We start from the raw sequence: 25,991 nt of genomic DNA, 5'->3' as shown, positions 1-25,991 counted from the left end.
TAATCTTATCTGTGTAAGTTTATAAGTTCTCAAAGGGACTCAGGCTTTCATAATCCTCCTTGAAGTCGGTGGGAAAACATGCGCTGAAACTTGCAGGTTTTGCTTCATGGCATCAATCCTAATTCCATCTAAATGGAAAGCAAGAATTCCATTCTGTTTGGTAGACCTGTGAACTAGTGATGGGTAGAAAAATGGTGGAAGAAAAGCATCTCTCAGTTAATGAAACTTTTTTTTTTTTTTCCTGCACATGCTGCAAAATGTAAACTAGGATGGCTTTATGTCTCATCAAATGCAGTTAATATTTTTAGGGGGCTTCTAATGGTAAGATATGTTCTAGATCAGATTGGTAACTTGCCACAGAAACAAGAAGTTGGAAGGAGGGAAGGAATGGGAGAAAGAAAAGACAATAATTACTTTGCTTTTTGTTTGTCTTCTCTAAAAACAACAACTATTGATTGTTTCTCCCATTGTTCACTGGCTTGATATCTCTCAGTGGATTTAGTTGCACTGCTTTCCTTTCAGTAGTTTTCTTAGCAGGTTTCCTTAGCGCTTTCTAATATTTAAGTACCAATACTATATAGGAACTTGATCCTGTAGGGTATTAGGTGTTTAACACCATCAAAAAAAAAGCAAAATAGATGTTCCTGTTTGAAATACTCTATTCCCCATTTAAATTATAATAAAAAATATAAAATAACATAATGTTACCAGGTTACTGGCTGCTCAACAAGTTATCTGCCTGCATCCCTCAGAAGAGGAAAAAATATTATATGTCTGCCACTTCACTGGAGTATTTTTACTTTGCAAATAATTAATTTGAGTCCACTGGAGCAACACCAGAAAAGAAACAGGTAAAAAATAAATATATAAATCTTTCAGTTTTTTTTCTCTTCCTTTTATTAAAGAGTAGCCTGCTGACTAGAGCACTGATGTTCATCCAGGTGAAACTCATTTACATCATTTTAGTTGGCATGGGATTATTACTTTATCCCCTATCTATATTTTATGCTAAAAAGCTGATGGTGGAAGCAAAATCCAGGGGGAAAAAACAAAGAAAAGAAACAAAAGCAAAGAAACAAAAAACCCACAAACCTTTCAAAAATATGAATCGCAGTGGAAGACAGATGCTTTCTTGGTGCTCAAAGAATAGCTCTGAGAGGATAGAGCTAAAGTAAGATGAACCTAAGAGTGCTGGCTTGGGTGGCACTTTCCTCAGTGTTATATCAACTCCTATTTTGTATTATGCTTCTTCAAGTTTGTTTGATTCAGAAATTTGTATTCACTAGTTGTAAGATACATGAGTTTGGTGCTGTGATGTTCAGTGTTATCCAGCTAAAGAGATATTCAAATAAATCTTGTAGAAGTATTTTAAAACATTATTTCTCTGTTCTGTCTGCTTTATCCCTCTGACAAGTTCTTTTCTTTCTTCAATTCCCCCCACAGTTAATACTCAATAGAAAAATCTGTGTGTCTAAGTGACAAATGTCCCAGTCAGTAATCTTGTCTTCACAAGTGCCCCTCATTTCACACTGGAGTGATAGACCGCATCTTCCCTTCTGTTGATCCTACACCAGAACAACATGTCCTGACAAAATCACACAGAGGGACATCTGGGAGCAGAAATGTCTGAACTGCCACAGTGGAGTTCAACAGCGATTTGTTGTCAAACCTGCTGTACCTTCTGCTGATCTAGTCCTTGCTGCAAAAGGAGCAAAAGCATTCAGCGACATACACTGCTGGTAAGATCTTCACCCTTACTTGGAGGACTGGTAGCGAAGCCTACACATTGTTATAATATTTCAATTGTCTGGGAGTTCAGTGCATGTATTTCTCTAAAAGTAGACTAGTAGATCCTCTGATCATTTTCATGGGGCTCTGGCTGAAGCTGCAGATGTGAACAGGGCAAGCCATTCCGTGTATATTCCAAATATGAATGTAGTCTAGATTCTAGAAGTTCATACAGAAGCATAATCAAGACTCTGAACGGAGACTCCCCTATCAGACCTGCAACCAAGGCCTCCTGTTTTACTGCCACCTAAAACTATAGAATAACCTAGTATACCCCTCCAGCCCTTTTTTTTTTTTTTTTTTTTTTTTTTAATTTTTCGTATAAAAATCCATATTTACGTTGTTGAAATTCTACCTGGAAGTTCACAATATATAGTAGGATATTCCTACTAATACAAATTTTTTGCCCTGTTTATTTAATAGGTCATATCCTTTGGTGTATTTATTCTGCAGTATGCTGTATTTGTAACAATTGCAAAGAACATATACTTTTTTTTTCTCTCTCTCTCCTAAAAGAGAATTATTTTTTGTATAGCTATAAACCCACATATGCATCTTTTTTTGCAACTCTTCCATATTTTGAAGAAGATGGATTTTCCAAGTTGGCCCAACTCTATTTCTGGATTTTCTTTTAGTTTCATCTCCCACAGTTATTTTCCCTCCCTTCTGCTCCCTCCAGGGACAGATAGAGCTTGTTAATGATTGCAAAAATATACTGGAAAAATTAGAAGTGTTCAGTAAATTTGATTACTCAGAGTTGTTGCAGAATATGTTGGCAAATTAAATATCTCAGCTGATATGATATGCACTCCAGTTCTATTTGACTGCAAAAATCTGATTTTTAAGAAAAGTCTATCATAGAGCTGAAATTATTATTTTTTGCAAACTTTTCTAAAATAATGTTGTTTCCTGACTGCTGCTGACAGAGGTTGGAGTATCCCTTTACCCCAGGAGGGTTACTTAATTTTGTCCTAGAACTGATGAGATTTTTTAGCTTTTCCTATGTGTTCCTAGCAAAATTTTGAAGTCGCTCGTTCACCAAACTAATAAAACAGTAAGCAATGAAGACAATGATAATATATCAGAACCATTCCCGATGTACCATTGCCAGTCTCTTACCAAGACTATGATAGGGCTGAACCCAGTGATCCCTTCTTGATGCACTGTGTGAACAATTCCTGAGTAAAAACTATGGGACAACAAATGTAGACCTATATGCTACAGTGAACTTCTAGGTGCAGGTTTGTACCTGTAAATAGGCCCACTGAAACCAGTGTATCTCCAAGTCCGGCTACTATCCTGCCAGCACAGAGCTGATCATAGGGCCTTGGCACATAAACAAAAGCTGCAGTAAGGAACAGGCCCCTCAGAGATTTTTTTTCTTAGGTGACTTTTCAAACATATCTTAAAATTCCCTAAGATGTAATAGTTTCAACATAAGTTACCTCTACTTGGCAGATGAGTTTTGCTTGTGCTTTGGGTAGTCATCTAAGACAACTTTCACTGTGTAAATTAGTGTGCGTATACTTAAGCTGTCTTCAGCCCTCATGATAAGCATATTGTCTGTGCGAGGAGGCAATGCTTACAAAAGGACATTATCATAATAAATACGGAGAGAGCAGAAGAAAATGTCCTTTTCCCTCACTTTTTAATAGTAGAGTAAAACTATGTAAGCTAGGAGCCACATCACACACCAGATGAAACCTGCCATTTCTGCTATTTGAGATACAGCTCTCATTCTCTCTTTTTTAATGATTTACAATAACAATTTTTATAACCCTCAAGAAGGAATTTCTTGAAAGCCTATGTTTGGTTTCTATCTACTGTTCCACAGATTCTTTGGCAGCTGATGGCTTGGTTTTGTCATTTATAGAACTGACACATAATCATAATTCATTTTCTTTTTGTCTTTAAAATATGGTGTGCAGAAGGACAGCCTTCATCTGCTATATTAAAAAGAAAAAAAAAAAAAAAAGGAAAAAAAAAAGATACTGTCTCTTTAATGAAAGAAAAATGTCAGTATAATGTATTACCAAATGCAAATGCAATAAAGAATAACATATAGCTCTGGTTATGTTATATGACATTTGGCTTAGCAGTATTAACATATTGCACAAAATCTGGATTTTCCCTATTGCAGAAAATAAGATGATAAAATACATGAGAAATATATTTTTTCATATGATTATAAAATAAATATTATTCTATATTCTTTTTTTTTTTTTTTCCTCATCAATCATTTGCAGAAATATTTTAATATTACTTGCTTGTTAAGCCAGTTCTTTGTCATGTATGTATTAGGCATACAGTACAAGGAGAAATGGAACAAGATGGCAAATATAGCAGTGGCAAGATGCAAATTTATTCTGGCAAAAAAAGTAATATGTGCACAATATTGAGCATGCTTAAGATTGTGCCAGGGAAACTAGTACGAATGAGGAATGGATGGAATGAAATTTTGCATCATACACGATTACATGTTGCTTAACTTCACAGAGGAGTATTTGTCTACTCCTGATGTCCCTGGTGCCAGCAAGAGAAGCTGTATACCACACTGCTGGAGTGAAAATGGCAACATGTACCCCAGCAAAAGTCACCTCTGCAACATGACTCTCTGTTTCAAAAATTAAAGAAACAAACTTCAGAAAGATGATGGAGAAAATTTACAGACAGTTGAACTGGAGGCACTGACTCCAGGTGGGGAGTGGGGGAGGAATTTATTACATATTGTATGTAATAGTTGGAAGTCTGTAATTAATTACTTCCTGCTTCTTTTTTCTTTTCTCCTTTCCTCCCCCCCTGTCCCTCCAACTCTAAATTGGCTACTTTATGAATGAAAATGATGTTGTCACTGCTTTTCCTCATATATATCATATTGTATGACACATGACAGAGTATAGCCAAGCAGTGAAGAAGTCATATTTTTCACTGCTACCACTTGAAAACACTGTTATAGAAAAAAATAAGGGATGAAGGATGAAGAAGAGCAGGAGAGAGGAAAGAAAATGCCTTAAAAATAACCCTCTACATTAATTCAACATGAGGCAAAACAGAAATAATAACTCTTCTTCATGTGTTCGTTAAATTGGGATGATCCAGACTTGCCAGTATACTGGTACAGCGTGAAAAAAGATGACAGTGAGTAACGGCACAAACAAAAAGAGTATGAAAGGAACATCACAGAAATGGATGCTGGATGGCCTTTGCACAGCAGAGGTAGATAAAGGTTATAACAAACTGTTTACTGACCACATACACTTGAACTAAGAGGTCAGTTGAACAAGAGCTCACCTAGTAAGAACTTTTTCAGTAAGTGTGACTCATCAGCAGTTGTACAGTACCAGAACACTGTCCAGTTATTGCTCCATCACTTTTCAATCACATCTCTATCCTTTTAAAAGTCTACATTCTACCATTAGTTAAGGCTTTTTCATTTACATTTCTTCATTTTCCCCTCCTTTTGCATCAATATAATAAATACATGTGCCTCTAACAGAAACTAAAATAACTAAAAAGCATTATGTTTTATTGAACAAAATATAATATGTGTAAGGAAGGGAAGGGAGAAGTTATAGAAAGAAACCAGTGCTGAAGAATTTTGTATTAGCTGGTGCTTTCTGTTGTCATATTTGCACAAATCATTTTAGGCTCCTCAGTGTGTACTGTAGTAAAACATTATCAAAACAAATATTCTTGCAAAATATTTGAGCCTTTGCAACTTAGTGTGTGCATCTTGACTTGCTTAAACAGCATGGATTTCTTCTTTTTTTTTTTTTCCTCCAGAATTTAACAGACCATAAAATGTATACAAAAACACATTATGCACCAGTGATTAAATGTTTTTACATTAATATTTATCAAGGGGTACTTCATAGCTAGAAAGTAGATAACTATATTTTATTTCCTAAGAACATTTCCTATAGTCTTCCTTCATCTCCCAGCTACACAGCAAACATCTCTAAAGTGCACTTCCCAAGTGTAGTTAGAGAATAGGAAGGAATGTAAATTTTTTAAAAACAGCCCTTATTAACTTTTCCTTCCATTGATTCTACTGTAAACTCTAAAAAGCCTTTTTATAAAGCAAATTCTCATACAGTCAGCAGATGAAATGTTCCCACAAAAATAAAAGTAAATAAATTAAATGCTACCCCAAACAATGAAAAACCAGCAATCAGATTACAACCTTTTCTCTTGACTACTCATATCCTAGTATATCTTTACTGTTTTATTGCACATTTATGAAAACGGTTTTCCTATATAGTTAAAACAAAATAGTTTCTTTATCTGTGCTAACACATTCTTGTGCACCCTTAATAACTAGGTATAACTGAATAACTTTCAACAACATCTAGATATTAGAAAAACAATGGATTAAAAACCAAAGGATACTTTGTGTTGCAGATGCTCAAAGGCTTCTAGTGTAATTTTGTTGAGACAAAAAGACTTGGAATTTGGAAGCTCTTTGCTCCCATTCCTTATGGAAAGCTGCTGGTTATGTGACAGCAGGAGAACTCAAAACGTAATTCACAATGAATGCCAATCCTTCACCTCCAATATGAAGGCTTCCCAACTATTCAACTTGCTGAGCATAACTGGTTTTACGTAGCATATCTAAAAAAGGCTGCTCCTGTTCAACTGACCATGAGAAAGGATTGGACTTTTCAAAACGGGTATTGGAGCAACAGTTTGTTATATATTTCTTTATATTTTTTAACTGTCCAATCCCACCGTGTAAGGAGAGCACTTATTTGTTCAGCTAAAAGGAATCCCTTTCATGCTCCTTTTTGATTTGCTCAGTCATCAGGTTTGTGCAACAGTGGCAGAGGCACACTGTAATTGTGCACCCATTCATTGTGATTACACAGACAGAAGCAAGTGAACATTTTCTGACATGAGGAGGGGAAAGGAGATGAATGGTTCCCATGGGTAAGAGGACAGTTAGATTTGTTTGGGTTTTTTTTCTCTCTCTTTTTTTTTTTTTTTTTTAATCTTCAGTTTGTTTTGTTGTTCTTTTTTGTGTATTTTTTCATTTTTTCTTTTTTTTAATATATTTTTTATATTTTTTATTTTTTTTAATTATTATTTTTTTACTATGTCATGGACTCATAGCAGTCATTCCTCTAATAGAAACTGACAGGACATAAAAGACAGAACTATCAGATGAACACACACAATGACTAGAAATATATCGACAGAGAAAAGACTTAATTTAGCTTTGAGAAACTGTCCCAAAAATAAAATCCTGTATTAACAAGTGCAAAAAACAAACAAAAAAAGAAACTCCAAACATTAAAACACAGTGTATAAAATGGTGTGAGAAATTTAAGTCACCATACAGCCTTTTAGTCAATAAAAAGCTGTGTTCTTGTGTTCTTCTTGTTTGGGTAGTGGCCCATTCTTTTCCTTTTACCCAAAAGGTCACTGAAGAAGAGATTGGAGGGTAAAGCATTCAGTCGTTTTCATATTTGACTGTAGTCACTTGGGCCTCTTGTGTTTCTGTCATATAAGATGAATCTCTTTTTCATTCCTCATTGGTTGAATTATCCTCCAAAGTTGTTATGCCTCCAAAGCCCAGTCCAGTTGAGTTCTGTGCTGCTGAGACTGTAAGTACTGTATGTAATAGAATTAATACAAGAACACACAGTTTAAGTCTGCTGTTACACAGTCTTGATGCTGATGAAACTGTGAGCGATGTCCTATGACACATTGTTGAGCCACTTGTTTTTATAGTCCCTTTGGATTGATGATCTGATAATAGTCCCCATCTGACATCACAGCATTCTGGTTCTGCATTGGTTGGATAGTTTTCATAGAGCCCTGTAAGGTAAACACAAGCCAAAATAAGCATCAGACTCAAACAGAAGCTGGAAGGTCAAAGGAGTAGTTGATAGTTCAGATATTTTAGCCTAAGTTATTGAATTCAGATCTTTCAATTTGCTTCAGGCTCTCAAAATGCTTACCATTTTATGAAATTTGGGATATACATAGTCTAACAGGAAGCATCATCTAACGATTGTTCAACAGAAGTGTGACAGTGAATTTGGCTGTAGAAAGAAATAGAGCTAAAGAAAAGTTGTCGAGTTCCACAACAAAGCCTGTTATTTAATTTTTTCCTTTTGGATGAAGTAACAAGTAATCAAAATGGATATTTCCACGGAACTAAAAAGATCTTGAAATTATTCCTCTGTGAGCACATACCAGTAATGCCTATCCATGAAAAGGTAGACATGAAATAAAAAATACCAGTATGATGACAATGTTGACAATATAGATTTCCAAACTACTGCAGATCCAACAATTTCATAGAAAGTTTCCAATCAAAGATGTCCAGACTCTGCTTATTTACACTACTTCAGCTGAGTTCTTCCATCTGGGATGATCTCTTTAGTATAACCCAGAGGTGAGAAAAAACTTTCCTTACTGTGCAGTAATTGGATCTCTTGACAATTCTTATTGTACAAGTAGGCCATTTCTGCCTTTGGAACTCCACTGAACTACTCAGTCTGATCTCTATATGTATTTTTGAATAGTTGGAGGAATTCTTTCATCTCCAAAAGACACAAACACTGTTTTGGAAAATGTCAGTGCTGTCTACTGTACTATTGTAAGGAATGGTAACGTAACCGGAGTGTTCCATTTACTTCTTGTATATCTCCTTCACTACTAAACTATGAGAATGTAGCTTAGCCTGATTTATGCAATAATGTGTGATACAATTAAAAAGTATCCTTTTTTCCAATTAAATAGATATTGTAATAATTTTTGCAGTAGCTACTTACCTTAGAATGTTGTGAGGTTTCATAGTAAAATAACCCCTGCTGAAATATTAGGACGAAGATTTGCAAAGCAGCTACTTAACAGCCATATCTTATAAACCAGCTTTACATCTTGAAACAAGAACTACATTTTGCCTAAAGCATTACAGCAATCTCTTTTCTTAAAAAAAATGAAGTCTATACATTTTGGCTCTTCTACTTAGATCCATGCTGACTGAATTACATGAATATACTATTGAGAAATTGCACACGTTTTAAGATACAACTGAACTCTTTTATTCCTACCTCCATAATACTGATCTCCAAATACACAGAAATGAATTAGGTATGATAAAGATGTTAAAATGCAGATTAAACCTAGCCTGGCATTTTTATTTTATTTTATTTTTTTTTTTTACATAACATGAGTCGAAATAAATTTTAAGTTATTTTTAAATTCAATAAAGTTTTTAAAGATACAGGTAGTTTGATGACATGTAAAGGGAGGGTTTCATTTGTAGGAAATCATGCAACCTTTACAAATATGCAGTCAGAACAGCTCTTGAAAATGATTTGTTCTATTACATTTTGGAATTTCTCTTTGGTTGTTGCAAATAATGCTGCTATCATAAAGTGGTCTGACTACTAATGTCATATTTTCTGAAACCCATCACTGAGGCTTCTAAGTACCCAAGTTTGTTAACAGGGTAACATATTGGAAGTACACCACAACGCAGGTAATTATCCAGTCTGTTCCGAGACTGCAGAAGCTCAAACTATTAACAGTAATTGAAGAGACAAAGAGAATGCTTAATGCTTTGATCCTACTAGGGTTTTCTTACTACTTCAACTCTACTTCCAGATTCTCTTGTTATAGGAAAACCCCAAATTCATTTGAAATAAAAGCCTATATATACAACTTGGTAATCAAAAAGTATATAAATAGTTCATATACACTTATTGAATTAAAAATAAAATGAGGGTATCTCCAAGTCAAGGCTGCATTGAATTTGTTCTTTAATATAAAATTAAATTTCCTCTTTATTTCAATTCAGAAATTGAATTTAGTCTTTGAATTTGCAGTTGCATATTTAATGATCAGTTAACTACAGAACCACTATTCATGACAGTTGCAGAACATTTAGATAAATTCAATTAGGGTTTTGCACCAAAATAAGAAAGCTTAATTATTGTGCTTTACCACATACTCATCTGTAGCCCTGAGTATCCACTTTGATCTCTTGGAATTCCTCAGTCAGTCAACTTAGCCAGAAGATTAAAGATAGATATGAAATTTACCAGGAACTCTGGAAAGCTGGCTACTTTAACCATTTTCCATTTAATATACAATCACTCATGAAGACCACATAAAAAAAAAATTCTATGCTTTGTAATGTTAATTTTATTGATAGGCATATAACATTGTGATTATTAGCACACAGTCATATCTGTAGAGTGTATTTACCAATGCTGATGCAAGAACTAAGGCTACTCATTTTACTGAGATTGTGCTAATGGAGTCTTGAATATAGATAAATCCCATGTATCCTGCTCAGCTGAATCATATTGAAAGAAAAAAGAGTGACAGCATGAGCATCATTCACTTTGTGTAGAAACAGCTTTGTGGGAAAAGCAGAAAAATGTAAATTTTTCTTACACTTTAATTAAAATTGTAAAGACTGTGTCTGTGTATATGAGATCTGCTCCAAAAGTAATGTCTCCTATTTTATAACACTGGTTCAAGACATCAGAGGCAGACGTTGGTGGGATGGCAGTAGAAACTGAACCATCCCAACTCTGTGTTCTGTTTCATTGCCATTTGACAGATGGCAGCAGAGGGACAGTCTGACATGGAAGTGCGAATGAAGCAAAGAGGTGGAATTGAACTCCTCCCTGTGGAAAAAAAAGGCACCCACTAACATTCATCAACACTTCCTGAACCTTTATGAAGACCAAATAGTGGATGAGAACTCAGTGAGGAGGTGGGTTGTGTGTTTCAACAGCAGTGACAGTGATGTGAAAGACAAGCAGTGTTCTAGACAGCCATTCACATCTGACATACCAACAAATGAGGAGCATCTTGATCAGTTCATCCACACAGATCATAAAATAATGGTGACTATACTGAAAAATAGTGCCCTGTAGCTGAGAATTTGGTCAATCAAATAGTGTTATTATGTTCTTTCTATTTACTGTAGTTTCCATGGAAATAAAGAGGAGACATTACTTTTAGAGGGACATACATACATAACCTATTACTGATCAGCTATATCACCATCTAACTCAGAGAATGCTGTGATTTCTACCTGAGCACGTGCATTTATTTCATACAGGAGCCCAAACACGAAAAAGTTTCTTACATTTCCACTCCTCACCCCCATACTGCCAGAATGTGCCATGCTTCTATCTGAATCTGGATCTGAGGCAGCTGGTCTTGCTTGGCCCAATTGGTTTCTTTCATACAAGAACCATGGAGCTGTAGCATTTTGCAAATTGTTCTTACCATCAAAGGAAACTGGCCTGGCTGGTATATTTGTGGTAATAAATATTTTGGAAAGATGCAGAAATAAAACAGACTTTTTTATTTTTTTGATTTTTTTTTTAAATTTTTTGTTCTTTTCCATATTATCTTTCTATGCTACTATAAACCATGGTCATATTTTACTTAGATTTATGATTTATTTTGGGATGTATATCAAGCTTGAAGAAAATAACATATACTATAAGAAGAAAACCCAGTTGAATGTAGTGTACCGGAAATTTTGAATGCTCCAAATTTGTTATGATGCACCAAGTAACTCATGCCTGCCAAGAATGATCCATCAAGCACTAACATCATTGTATCGGAGAATGCCAACACTCAGCATGACATTTCTAATTCTGAGGAATTATTTCTGAGATTTCAACATTAACATTTTCCAACTACAGAAGGCAAGAGAACTCATTTGACATTACATGACTAGATTTCATTGCTTGCTTAAATATGATTTGGAAACCAGATCTGTTTGGTCCTATCCAGATGGTCCTCTCAGTTTCTAAATTGCTGTGTCTGTGACACATCATAATGCTTTTATTTAGGTATATATTTTATACCCTTCATATGATAAAATTGAATGTAAAAGAAATCTTAAAAGACAAATAAAATAACAAGAAAACACAGTTGAATGTAGTAAACAAGATTCTTTAGTCAAACAAATTATTTTAAACTTCTGAATAAAGCTGTCTGGCTCTTTTAAAAAGATTAATTTTCATTTCAGATTCCATTCCAGCACTTGCAATAGATACGGATTGCTGTCTTTTAGTTTTTACTTTCTCTTTATATGTTGGAAATTATTACATGTTGTTGCATCTGAAGCATTTCTCTGTGTTTAAGTTCAAGAAATATTTGTTTTCTTTCTTCACCTTGCATTGATTTTTTAATTTTTGTATGGGACTAATTTCATTCTGATAGTGTAAACCAGTGGTACACCTATAAAACCAACCAAGCTACATTAAGAAAAACAAGTAAATAGCTGACACTCAAGACTATACAAATAACCTTTTCCCCTCTTCTATGTTGAGATGCAGGTTGAGTGCGAGATAATGTGCTCCTAGCAAGGATCTAGTTTTCTTACTTTTTCTCTAGTTCAGTTTCTACTTTGTGCAGTATTTAATGAGAAAATTTACTGCTGTGATTTGATAGGAAAGGAAAAGTTCCTACCTATGAACATATTGTGTCGCTATGTTGTTCAGGGATATCTGTAAGCCAATTGCTTGGATTTTGCCTTGTAGAAGAAAAATGTTTGCAGCTAATAAAACTATTATACTTTGTGAACTCCTTCATGGGAAAGCCCCAGTATTCAAGACTCTAAAGTGAGACTGAACTCAAACAGATGAGATATTTGTGTGACAGATTCTAGTGTGAAACCACATCAAATTTTCCTTGTAAGGAGATTCATAACTAGTAATGATTTAGATCATGCTTGTAAAACATAAATGTGATTTGTCCTGTTGCTAGTGTTAGTTTAATGCTCTAATATTGTAGGACCTACCTAAAGGTGAAGGCAGGAGGCAAATGAGACGTTATTATGCATTATTTTAGACAGCAAATTTAGATCAAGTGTATATATATGTGAGTGTGTGTGTATTTTGGAGTTTGCCAAGAACATAAAGCAAACTGAATTCAGATATTTTCCTTATTTTTTTCACAAAGAAAATTATAATCATAGAATCATAGAATTACCCAGGTTGGAAAAGACCTTGAAGATCATCAAGAGTATAGTTTGTGATACATTCTGTATCACTGTCTCAAAACAATTGCTTTACAAAGTGCACTGAAAGCAGAGCACCTGTTTGGAAACAGACACTCTACAGCTAAACCTACTGGTAAAACTCACTTATCTGCCCCTTAAGAGGAAGTTGCATTTTATAGAATTCTTCACAATTCATTGATGACAGTGAGTCCCCTCTGTTGATATAGACTTTTGCAAGTGCAGCATGCAGGTTCTTGTTCATCTCTGGTGTAGCTAATGATGGTCACTATCTTGAAAAATATTTTTTCTTGCTAAGAATTTACTTTATCAGATAGAATCACAGAATCATAGGACCATTAAGGTTGGAAAGTTTATTAAGTCCACCTTTCAACTCATTACAACCATGCCCACTAACCCATGTTCCTATTGCCACATTCACATGTTTCTTGAGCACTTACAGGGATGGTGACTCCACCACCTTTCTAGGTAGCCTGCTTTAGTGCATTACTACTCTTTCTGGGAAGCCTTTCATAATATCCTACCTGAACCTGGAGATCTCAGATTTTCTGTGTTGAGCAAACTGCAGGCCTGAAAGGATGATTTTGGCTGTAAAGAAACATCTATGGTCTTTGCATTGTTTCTCTTAATCCACTGTCACATGGCAGCCAGGCAGACAAAAGCTGACTGTGGGCTGGATCAGTCAGACCAGATGCTGGACTGCACTGCCCTGTATTCAGGAGTTGTGAAATATTGCCAGTCTCTTCCCAGTGCTCTGTACATAGAGTTATATATTTTTCAACACTCCTTTTCACACTCAAATAGCATGTGTGTAAGAAATGTTCAACATATTCCACTTGCACTAAGAAAAAGAGAGGAAAAGATGACTATGTCCACGATAGAAAACAGATCCACTGGTATTCACATTGTTTTCATAGTAGTCATAACAAAAAGCTTGACTTTGAAGTTCGCATAGGATTTATTCATTGTAATCTGTTGTGTATGTTTGTGTAGACATAACACTATCTCCCTGGAATAAGATTCTCTTTTGCATTAGCAACTGCAGATATCTGGGCTGCATGAAGAAACATAGCATGAAATCACTGGAAATGTTAATCAAATGGTGATAAAACTCAAAGACCTAAAATGAAAACAAAAGTTCAGTTTCAATGTACATGCAAAACTGGATGTCCCATAACAGTGCCTGACAGAAAGACTTGTATCTTTCTATCTTTTTCTCTATTTAGTAGAAGAAAATTGTGAGGGGAGGATGGGAGACAGGGCAGGGACACAAACCATTTTCTCACTCCAAATTTCCACAATCAAAACCACAACATAATTCTGACTGTTTAGATTAACCTCCTAAGTATTTTCTTTTTCTTTGCACCGCAGTTCCCAACATCCTCATGTGCACTTCTATTAAAATTAGGAATACTCAGCTCCCTTTTCCTGCTTCCTCTGTCGGCCTTCACAGAAGAAGTTTACTTTCTACTTGGAGTTATAGGTATGACTTCCTCAGACTAGAATACTTCCTACTCACATTATAGCAGTTCTTTAGAAATTTCCAAGTAGTCATTACTAATTTTTATTACAAACTACATTTTTTCTCCCTTTTCATTTCCTTTTCTATTTTTCTTTTCATTTTACTTTTTCTTCTTTTCTTTCTTTCTTTTCCTTTTCCCCCTTTCCTCTTTTTTCTTTTTTTTTTTTCTTTTTCCTTTTTCCTCCTTCCTTCTTTCCTTCCTTCCCTCCTTTCCAGTTTTAATTTAATCACGTTAAAAGACTGAAAATGATCAAGTCTAGCAGTACAGGTGTGACTGTTGGTTGCAATCATGTCTTAGGCCTGTCACCTATAATAACTCTTTATAAAGACACAGTAACTTTTCTTAGAGCTCTGTAAAATATATTTATTTAGGAGTTCCAAAATCACAATGACACTCAGTTTCTTGGGGAGAAATCACCAGTTCTGTGCTAATTTCTCATCATTTGGACCTTCCAAGGAAAGACAATGACTTTAACCTTCCAGTAACCCGTTTAAGCCTCCAGTTACCCTTTTTTTACAGGCTCCAATCTCAAGAAAATCCTGTCCTAAATACTACTACTACTACTACTACTACTACTACTACTACTAATAATAATAATAATAATAATAATAATAAAAAGCAAAACCAACACAACAACAAAATGAAACCAAAGCCAACACAGGTGGATTCCCTATCCTAGTTTCCTTCTTATTTGTGGATATTTCTTTCTTACCAGCAGATGCACTGACTGCCAGCTCGGCTCAGTGCCCCACTCCCCACTAGGTGCTGCTGCCCGCTGCTCCCCTAGCATTGCGCAGCACTTCCCAGCCGCCCTGGCTTCCACCAGCCCAGCGCCGGTCGGAATATCTGCATTGATGCTGCGCGATCTGCCCTTCGACATAAATAAAAGCAGCTGCCGCCAGCACACCTTGTCCTGTTACTTGCCTTCCACAATATATTGAAGAGTTTTGTAGAAAACATTCCATGAAAACTTTCCATTAACCTAAATCTCTTCTAAACATTAGAGGAAATAAGTACTCTGTTACCATGGCAAGGAGGAAGAAAAGCCCTTATTATAGAACTATCACTTCTAAAACATTATTAAAGAATACCAGAAGCCAAAATTCTTGATTTTTTCTTTCTTTCTTCCCTTTCCTTTTCCCTTTCCCTTTCCCTTTCCCTTTCCCTTTCCCTTTCCCTTTCCCTTTCCCTTTCCCTTTCCTTTTTTCTTTTTTTTTTTTTTTTTTTTTTTTTTTTTCCCCCTCAGAGATAAATTAGAGAGGTGATAAAGTAGAGAGGTTCCTTCTCCAGAAGATATTATTCATCATACCATATTATAAAATCGCAGAATGCCTGAGATTGGAGGGAAACTCAGAGATCATCAAGTTTCAATGCTCTCCCTTGGGCAGTGTTGACAACCACTAGATCAGACTGCCCAGGGCCCCCTGCAACCTGATCCTGAATGCCTCCTGTGAGGGACCTCCTCCACTTCTCTGCACAACTTGTTCCAGTGCCTAATAACCCCCTGAGTAAAAAATTTGTTCCTAATATCAAATCTAAATCTCTCCTCTTTTAGTTTAAAGCCATTCCCCTTTCTTCTATCACAGTCAGACCATGTCAAAATTTGGTTCCCCTCTTGCTTGTAAGTTCCCTTCAAGTACCGGAAGGCCACACTGCAGTCTCCTCAGAGCCTTCTTTTCTACAAGCTAAACAAGCCCAGCTGCCTCAGCCTTTTCTTTTTTTTTCCTTTAATCATCTTTGTGGCCTTCTCTGGACCTGCTCTAACAGCTCCACTTCCCTCCTGTACTGGGGTCCCAGGCCTGGATGCAGTACTCCAAAAGGGACCTCACAAGGGCAATGTAGAGGGGGACAGTCACCTCCCTCGCCCTGTTGACTGCCCCTCTTTTGATGCAGTCGGGGATACTGTTGGGCTAATTATCCATGTTTCTTAATTATTAAGTCTTAGTTTCATGGGTCTGAAAAATCTCGTACCAGCATAACCGACTTCAGATCCTGCGGGATATGAATTTTGCAGTCCTGATCCTGAGGATACTGTCTCAACCAGACCAGAAATCCAATCAAATACTAGTGCACCAGTGATGTGAGAATGATATTTATAATTATATCATAACTTTATTTTAAATGTTTTCAATAGTACTCTGGTGATTAATACCAGCTACTTCAGATATGAAGTATCTGGTAGAGATATGTAAAGAGTTACTCAGGTCTTGAGGTGCCGATTGCTACTTAGGCTGAACTAAACAGCCCTTGTCACTACTGACTACAGACATTAGAACTTTGCTGGCTACAGTGAGAGCTTAGTCCCAGAGTTTATGTGTAGATAATTAGATGATTATAATCTGCAATGAAAAAGTGCAGTCCTTCCCTGTATCCACTTTTCATCCCAAACTCAGAGATACTGACTTTTGGTAATCTTTCAAAAATTGTCTCTGTTATGATATTTAGGAGTGAATTTGGACATGTACTAGGAAAATGAAGAGGTAGATATGTATCTCTTAGGGGATTTTCTATAATAATAATGGCTTTGTTTGCTCTTTCTTTGTTCGTTTCCCCTGTGTATGCATGCAGGTTTGCACGTGTAAATACGTTCACACATATATATGTATGCAAGTGTTGACTAAAAAGGTCTCGTATCTTTCACTTCAGGTGGTATTGTTCTATCTAAACTGGAAAATGCTTCTAATTTACTTTCTCTATATGCACATTGGAAGGCTGTTAATATTTATGAAGTACTAGGCACCATTACCCCGTTGATGACAACACTAAATAGTAACTCAGTTTACATTTCATTACGTTGTCTGCAAAATGTAATCCAGGTATTGCTGGATTGTGTGCTATAAATTTAATCCTCAAAACAGAATATAGTAAACATTTTGCTACCAGAATCCTCTAAATAGAAATACAGGTAATACACTGAAGTGAGTTTCCTCAAATATTACACTTGCCTCTGAGGTGGCCTAAAGCATTTTTCAGGTTTTGTACTTTAAATAGTTCATACTGGGCAACCCATCTAGAATGTCATGGCATGGGATAGGATAGGATAGGATTTGAACAGATGAGAATAGAATAGAATAGAATAGAATAGAATAGAATAGAATAGAATAGAATAGAATAGAATAGAATAGAATAGAATAGAATAGAATAATTCAGTTGGAAGGGATCTTCATTTGAACTAACTGCCTGACCACTGAAGGACTAACCAGTTAAAGTATGTTATTGAGAGCACTATGCAAATGCCATTTGGAAACCAATAAGCATGGAGCATCAACCACATCTTTAGTAAGCTTGTTCCAGTGTTTGACCACGCTCACGGTAAAGAAATTTTTCTTAATATCTAATCTGAATGTCCTCTGTGCTGTTTCCATGTGTTCTGCTACACCAGTGATCAGGGAGAAAAGCCCAGTATATCACTCTATACTTCCCCTCAGAGCTGCACAGACAAATGAGGTTACCTCTCATTGTCCTCCAGACTGGACAACCCATGTGTATTCAGACTCTCTTCACAGAACATAAATTCCAGCCCTTCAGTCCTCTTTGTTGCCCTCACCTGGATGTTTTAAATTATTCTAATAACAATTTCATTTTATTGGCACAGAACTGCACGAGACATTCAAACTGAGGCAACACTGCCAATAAATACAGTGGGAGAACCACATCTTTTGACCAGTTGACTGTGCTGTGATTAATGTACATCAAATGTGTATCAAGCTTTTAAAGTTAATTCCATCTAATTGTAGATATTTACACCAGGATGTCAAATGATTTTATTGCTGAAAGTCTTTTGATTGCTTTAGAGGGAATAAGATGCCTGAATATTTTCTGAATTCTCAGTTGATGTTGTTAGCGTCAGAAATATACAGATGACATTGATATAAGCTGAAATTCAGTGTGGATGAATCATGTAGATGTACTTATTTGACATAGGAATATAAGTGAAGAAAGTTGAAAATAGTAAAAACTGACCTAATATTTCTCTTTTTTTTCTGAGTACTTCATAACAGTTTGTTTTTTCTGATTCATACATGACACAGAGTTACAAATATCCTCAATGAAATTGCACAGCACAAAAAATAACCATAACAAATTTATTCTAATAATGATGTTTTATAAAGTTAATGACTGTGGCAAGCTGAAACACAAATGTGCATACTAAATTGAGGCTCAAATCCTAGCACGTCAGAGATGTCTTTTGTTATGAGGAATACCTTCAGGTTCTCATGACTGAAATGACAGGAGGAAACATTCAAACTCTCTTTCACATTTAGATTTATAGGAAAAAAAAGTGAAATTAGGTTTTCTATACTATACCTGTACAGATGAAACTTGATAATCCTCCATAGATCAGCTCATCATTGTCTGGTAACACAAACGGGCACCTGGTCTGCACCTCCAGGCAGTATTGCTTGCAAGGAATTCTGTTGCTGCAGTGAAACTGTGTGACTTCAAAATACTGGGAACAGAGCCAGGCTTTGTAGACAGTCTGGAAAAAGAGAAGAACCAGAAGTATAGATGGATGACAATAGCACTGTCATTATTAGAAGAACATACTGAACTGCACATCTACATTAAACACTGCTTCTGAAAGCAAATTTTGCAACACTGGGTAAAAGACACTTAACTTTTGACTACCTTCTCAGTTCAAAAAAGAAAAGTATTTAAAGCAACAGTCACTTAGGATTAGGCAAATGTTATTATTTTCTTAGTTCATAAATAGGTATGTTCCTCTCTAAAATGCATATTTTTATAATGAACACGTCACACACCCCTGCCCCTGTCCCTTATTATATACAAGCCATATTCAGAATTTAATCTGTAGTCTAGTTTGGGAAGGAAAAGAAGCTTTTAAAGAGAAGTGCAATAGTTTCAAACTAAATTCAGGCCAGCCCTATTCTTGATACTGTCTAGAGCTAAGTTTTCAGATTGCAATAGATGGTGCTGCTTCCCTTCAAATAACACACTAACAAATCCACAGCATGGAAATACACATTAGGGATCCCGATCAGCAACAGCTGTAGACTCAGAAATAAACATAGACCAATGCCTACATCAGGAGCAAAGAGGAACACATTGATGTCACCTGACAACATGTAACCTTGGTTGCAGGACCTGTAAATACTTCTGCTGTTATTATCACAATTTAAAAAGAAAGCAAAATAAACATGTTAATTTTAGTTTCTTTTCCTTTTCAACAAAGATCTTAGGCACAGGAACTAGTCTTTTGTACACAGGAAAGCACAGTATGTGGTCATATAAAAGTACAGTGGATAGTGGCCTATGAAGGTAATGAAACCATCATGTACAAGAGGAATTTGTTTCCCAGTTTTGTTTTTCACTTACCTGTTTTAAAGTACATGGTTTACTGGCTAGATAGTTGCTACCTAGGCTGTTATAGAATGAAAATATCCTGTCTGCATTCATTTATAATACCCCAAATCATTAATAACAGCTTTACCACAGGCTTGAAAGTAATACAGAAAACTGGATATTTTCCTTCTTCCTGTTCTTATTCCTAATTAAAAAGACAGAACAAAATGACCAAGCAAAAACAAACAAAACAAAACAAACAAACAAACAAAAGAAAAACAACCCTAAAACCAACACCTGAGAGGAGCAATCTAGCAGGGGGTTTTGTTAGTTTTCAACAGTAATAGGTGTGGGTAAGATTCGTAGGTGATAAAGTGAAAATTCTATCATTAAGCAATAGTTTGTGTTTATCACTTTACAGTAGTTCTTGCCTACTGTACTCTGTAGAGCAAGATTTTTCATTACAAATTCAATTTTAATTGCTAGCAGGATTTTTATCAACAATAAATGATTACTGAGGAGAATTAAATGATGTGTGTGCCTTTTGTTGTTAAATAAACACACTTCTAAACAGTAAGTGGTATTCCCACTGTTGATGGTATCTCCCATCATACTTTTAATGCTTCACTTGCTATATTGATTGACTAAAATAAAATAAATAAATACTTTTAATTTGTTTTCATTTTTAATTGAGCAACATCTCTTGATTGGAGTCAGGAACTCTGTCACCGATAACAGATAAATATTCACAGATGTTCCTTTCTGATCTGTGTCTAGATAGATCTGTTTACTATGAATGTATCTAAGATAAATTTAAGAGCAGTAAGTTGGTTTGTGTATAATATTTACAGTTTACAGGGAGTGTTTTGAACAGCATGCCATACAAGGTAATAAGAAAGAAAGCAAATGCACTTGCCTATTTAATCAAGACAGGAAATGCTAATTCAAAATCAATAAATAATGGAGTAACAGTTTTCTATGAACATTTTAATGTATAAACTTTCAGATTGTATATATAATCTTCCTACTTGTATTCACAAGTCCTCAGCTTTGGCTCTAATTTGCCTTTGAACTCTTGTCACTTTTTTTCTTTTTTTCTTTTCTTTTTTTTTAAAGAATGCATGAAGTATACAAGTTTCCAAGATCTGTTTCTCAGATAAGTGTCTCCCACTCCGTAACTTTTTCTAATTACAGCCCCTCTCAACCTTGTTGACAATCTATACCAAGATTTTTAATAACCTGGTTCTCTTTTGCTCTATTTTTGGCTACATTATTAGCTGCCCTACTCTGGCTTCTTCAAAATAAACTTCAGGTTTCTGGGAGAAGTTAACTTTGTGGAATACACTAAGATCTCCGAGTAGGAAGTGAGGTTCTGGAGGGTGTGTTGAAAATAGTCTTCAGACTTTCCTACAAAGCCCTTCAATTTTTATCAGATCTATCCAGGCCTGTGAGCGGTCATGAAAGAGTAGTTGGAAGAAGCATGGTACAAAGAAAGAGGGGAAAAAACATCAATGTCTGCAGATGAACTGTTCTGGACTAACTGGTATTTAAACTGGCGAGTCTTTTTATCAGCTCCATGGTTGATTGATCTAAGTAGAATAATAGAATAATAGAATAACAGAATCATAGAATCATAGAATCACAAGGTTGGAAAGGACCTACGAGATCATCTAGTCCAACCATCCTTCCATTACCATAGCTAAAGCAAACCACTAAATCACATCTTGGAGCTCCTCATCCAGTCACCTCTTGAACACTGCCAGGGACAATGACTCCACCAGCTCCCTGGGCAGCCATTCCAGTGTCTGACCACTCTCTGAGAAAAAAAGACTTCCTTCTTATGTCCAGTCTAAACCTCTTCTGGTACAACTTGCAACCATTTCCTCAGGTTCTGTTTGTTGCTTGGGAGAAGAGGCCAAGCTCCTCCTCATCACAGCCTCCCTTCAGGAAGCTGTAGAGTGCAATCACGTCTCCCCTAAGCCTCCTCCATACTAAACAATCCCAGCTCCTTGAGCTGCTCCTTATAAGACTTGTGCTCCAGACCCCTCACCAGCTTCATTGCCCTTCTCTGGACATGCTCCAGGGCCTTGATGTCTTGTAGTGAGGAGCCCAAAACTAAACACAGTACTTGAGGTGCGGCCTCACCAGAGCTGAGTACAAAGGGAAATAGATCCAGAGGAGTCCAAAATTGTTTTTATTTTCAGTCTTTGAATCAAAAGTAGTGAAAGGAAGCTTCTTTAGCTTAAATCATAGAAACCTGTGATTTGAAACTGAAATTTACTGAAATAAACTTGAATTTTTCCAAATAGTAAAGCAGACACTATATACTTTGATCAGGCACTAGTTCTTCTTATGCCCTAGAAAGTTTAGATTTTGATAAGCTGGGAATTGTACTTAATCTTCTACAAAATCCCAATTGCAGATTTCCAGAGTCTTAAAATGTGCTATGTTTAAGAAACTTTGGAAACTATCAATGAAAATACATATTGACTTGCAATTTGAATATGGTATGTGCTTTAAGAACAGTATTTCGGTAAGAGGATGTTTCCCCTTTCCAAAAGGGCATCAATGACTAAATAAAAAGGTTTATAATCAAAATAATTCTTTTCTTAAAATGTGTTGCATATAAAACATTTTAAATTATTAACTACATTCTATTGTAAATATTTTCCCAGGTCACTTTCAGCATTTTTCTATCAACAAAGTGTAAATAAAAGTGATACAAACAAAAAAAATGTATGTGACCATTCTGAGGGCAGATTTATTTTCCTTTCTCTGTCTTTCTCTTCTTTCTGTAATTAAATATTACTTCCACCTGGACTTTTTTGACCCTCTCGTTGTATTTCAAGATAGCATTTACTCTGTTGAAGTAATTTATATATGTGTGAAAAACAAAGGCAATACTCACAGAACTTCCTTTAAAGAATGGAAGAAAGGATATTTGTTATTAAGATATGAAATGCTCCTGCCTTTTCTTCCATGACAATAGTTCATACTTACAATGTAGCAACCTAGCAATGGCTGCCAATTCTTCACAGTTTCAGTAGATGAATTCAGCCCTTTTCTGCCCCTCCTCCCCTTGCTCCTGACTGCTAATGTCATCGCAGTCAAAATGAACACTGTGAAATTTCCAGGAAGTATCTATTTAGCTAGTCTCAGTGTAAATTACATTTATTTCTTTTCTTATTGATCAAAAATATGATGTTACTGTCTGGATTGTCAAAATAATAATAAAAAATGAAACTTAGAAATCAAAGAGCTCTTAATGTGTAGATGTGGAGGATGGAGGGAGGGAAAGAAAGTAGGAAGAGAGAAGTCACAGTAGAAACTGTCTCTCAAAATACTAAATACGATGTATTAAATTAATTTTAACTGCTTTACACTGATGTTTTGCAACCATACTCGTTCATCATTACAAAAAATAAGTCTTACGACAGAGAGAAAATGAATAACTTCATATATCAGTTGAAAAGAAAAAGAGCCTTCATAAACTTCAGAGTTGTACTGTCCGTTATAAAACACATTAGGAAAATGTACTGAGAAAAATAAATGAACAAGTGTGATACCAGTCCAAGTCAACAGCTACAAAGCCTGTGAATATTCTGAGCTAAATTCTGGTGTCTTTACATATAATGAGGTGTAATTCAGGCTGTGGCTGACTAGTCAGTTAATTTTTTCAAGAATATTCAGTGAAAAACTAAATAAATTGAGCTTTTTCAGCAGAACTAAACCTAGAAATGCAGTTTCGCTGTTCTAGTACAGCAGTTCTCATCCCATGTTAACTCACTGACAACAGCAGTGAATAAGCTCTATGCTAGGAGTAAAGTTCCTTTTCTCTTCCTGTCAGCCTCAGTCTTAACATATGATTTTCTTCAGCCAAAACTAACCCTAGGTTTTGATATGCAGCATAATGCTTATAGGCAGTGAGCAATGCCTTCTTTGCATGTCAAATCAAATGCCTGACTCACGGAGTTAGGAAAGTATGAGCTATTTAAAAGTATTATATGTGCATATCTACTTAGGGTTTATGTTTAATTCTGTTACTATGACTTTATTTATATATTTATTTATATATTTATATATTTATTTATTCCATTTAGGTTAATTGTCTCTGTGTACTATTCTGTGACATAATGTCTCTTCTACTTTCTATCTCTACCTTTCTATGAAACATTTTAAAATTTTCTACTTCAACATAATTACTTCATTTCACCTTCATTTAGCTTTAAGATTGTGGGTCACCAGCTATACTCAGAAGTTGAAAATAATAGTAGTTCTCTTTATAAGCCATAATGTTGCCAATAAGTGTTGGAAAAAAATACTGTTGACAAAGTCTGCTGAACCTAAAACTTTGCTTGCCCAAATAAAGACATCTACTTTTCCAGTCAGAACAGAGTAAATAAGGGGGATTAGATCTTGATGAAGTTATGACTATCATGTCTCCCATGACAAACTTTAGAGGAGATACCATGTTTTACAAGCAGATATTTTTTAGATAGCTAAAGAGTGCTTATTACTGACTATGCAGCCAAAATACGGCTGTTAAAAGATCTGATTGAGTTTGACAAGAGTAGTGTTACAAATATGAACCCCCCAGGAATTTTGTCAGTATTGAATATGAAGGATTGTCTGACTTCAGGAAAACTATGCTTTGCATACATGCTGTGGAATAAAAGCCCCCCTTTTCTGGATAGTCTGCACAGCAGAGCTTTGGGACTGTTGGTACACTTCTCCCTATCTTCATCCTCAGTTCTATTCTGAGGTGATGGGCAGCCTTAGAATAGAGCTGGATAACAAAGGTAGTGAAGAAATAATCAGCATATATAAGAACAAGATGAGGATCAAACCTTTGTCAGTGAGAGTCAGTGGTACAGTCTGGTGATTAAATACCACCATAGAACATATTAGAAAATATTATATTGGCATATGTGGTTTTTTGAGAGTAAGATATTTCATAGGAATAGTCTAATTTCTCATATAATAAATACTAAAAAAAATAAAAAATAAAAAAATAAAAAAAAAACAGCGAGACAAAAATTTTAGCATTTTCACTTTTTTTCAGCACTTTTAATGTTAAACAACTTTGACTGGTATAGTTCTATTTTCTGTATGATTCAAATATCTTTTTTCCACAGAGACTATTATCATTCTTCTTATGCAGACAAATATTGCTCACTAAACATTTATTCCAATACACATCATACTCTTGCATTTTATTACATTAGCATTGATGCAAAGATGTTCTGCTTTGTGGAAAAGTAGGATTGAAAATCAGCGTACTCACACAAGCACACACAAACACACATACACATGCATTTTGTGGGAAATATACATTTTTTGTTGTTGTTTTCAGTTGATCTAGATTGAAAAAAAAGACAAAACATTAACAATCTGAGCTTCCTGTGTAATGGAAATACATTCTGTGTGTATTATTTCAATTCATCGTGTTAAAAGACCACAGTAGAATTAAGAAAGTCTGTTACATCTTATGGAAACTTATGCCTAAAATTTACAGCAATTTGGGAATAAACACAGCTGTCTGGTGAATATTCTGACCTTTTTTGTTGTTGTTGTTATTTTATTTTATTGCAAATAATAAATTCTGTATCTGCATGTTTGGAAAAACATAAGATAAATAGCTTATATTTAACTTGATGCCAGAGAATGAAAAAATATTGTATAAAGAGACAAAGCCTGTCATTGTTTCTTAAATGAAGGTAAATTAAATAGGTAAACTTGCTTTTTTTCCTATTTTACTAGGAGATTAAAATTTAATATTTTACATGAATAATTTATTTTGAAAGACAAACCTACTAATTTGCTTGAAGATAGAGAACAGTTATGCTAAGATTGAAATTTGTTTGCCAGAACACTGTTGATCTAGAATTCATATACTACATAACAAAATTTCTTTTACCTAAATACAAATCAGAGGAATAACAAACTGTTTCACACGACACACATCTTTGTTGTTTTTACTGAAAAGACAACCAGAAAAAATGCAAACATGCTAGCTACTAATACAAATATGTTTCTTTGATTATGGAGAAATTACCACAAAGAAGATGGCATCAGTGCCTCCCCATCTCTTTTCTAATCGTTAGGAGAAATTACACACAGATAGAGAAGAAATCTGTAATGTTCCCATCTGTCAAAACAAATTAGGATTCTGCAGTGAATAGATATTGTGCAAAATGCAGATTCACCAGTTCTAACTTTCTGATGGTTGTCCATCCAGTCAGCTGGGGTCAGCATAATTGTTAACTTCAGTGTTTTGAAATATCCTCAAATTCATCACCTGAATTAGAATTCAGTCTTAGATTTACTTAATATTACAAAGAAACTTTATTTTGAAATTCATAAATGTCCAT

At 35.3% G+C, this 25,991-nt stretch overlaps 1 protein-coding gene across 1 annotated transcript in view; it reads right to left on the bottom strand.

Moving 5' to 3' along the window:
* Positions 1-226: 226 nt before the first annotated feature.
* Positions 227-25,991, bottom strand: part of FAM155A (family with sequence similarity 155 member A) — a 414,250-nt gene continuing 388,485 nt past the window's right edge. Inside the window, exons 2-3 of the mRNA XM_015851447.2 lie at positions 18,625-18,796; positions 227-7,605 (exon numbers count right to left, since the gene is read on the bottom strand). Coding sequence (XP_015706933.1) covers positions 7,310-7,605; positions 18,625-18,796 — 468 coding nt within the window. The 3' untranslated portion in view covers positions 227-7,309. The remainder of the gene's footprint in view (positions 7,606-18,624; positions 18,797-25,991) is intronic.

Source organism: Coturnix japonica, chromosome 1, assembly GCF_001577835.2.
Source record: "Coturnix japonica isolate 7356 chromosome 1, Coturnix japonica 2.1, whole genome shotgun sequence".
Taxonomy (NCBI): domain Eukaryota; kingdom Metazoa; phylum Chordata; class Aves; order Galliformes; family Phasianidae; genus Coturnix; species Coturnix japonica.
The sequence above is the reverse complement of the archived record's forward strand: the minus strand, read 5'-3'. Positions and strand labels throughout refer to the sequence as shown.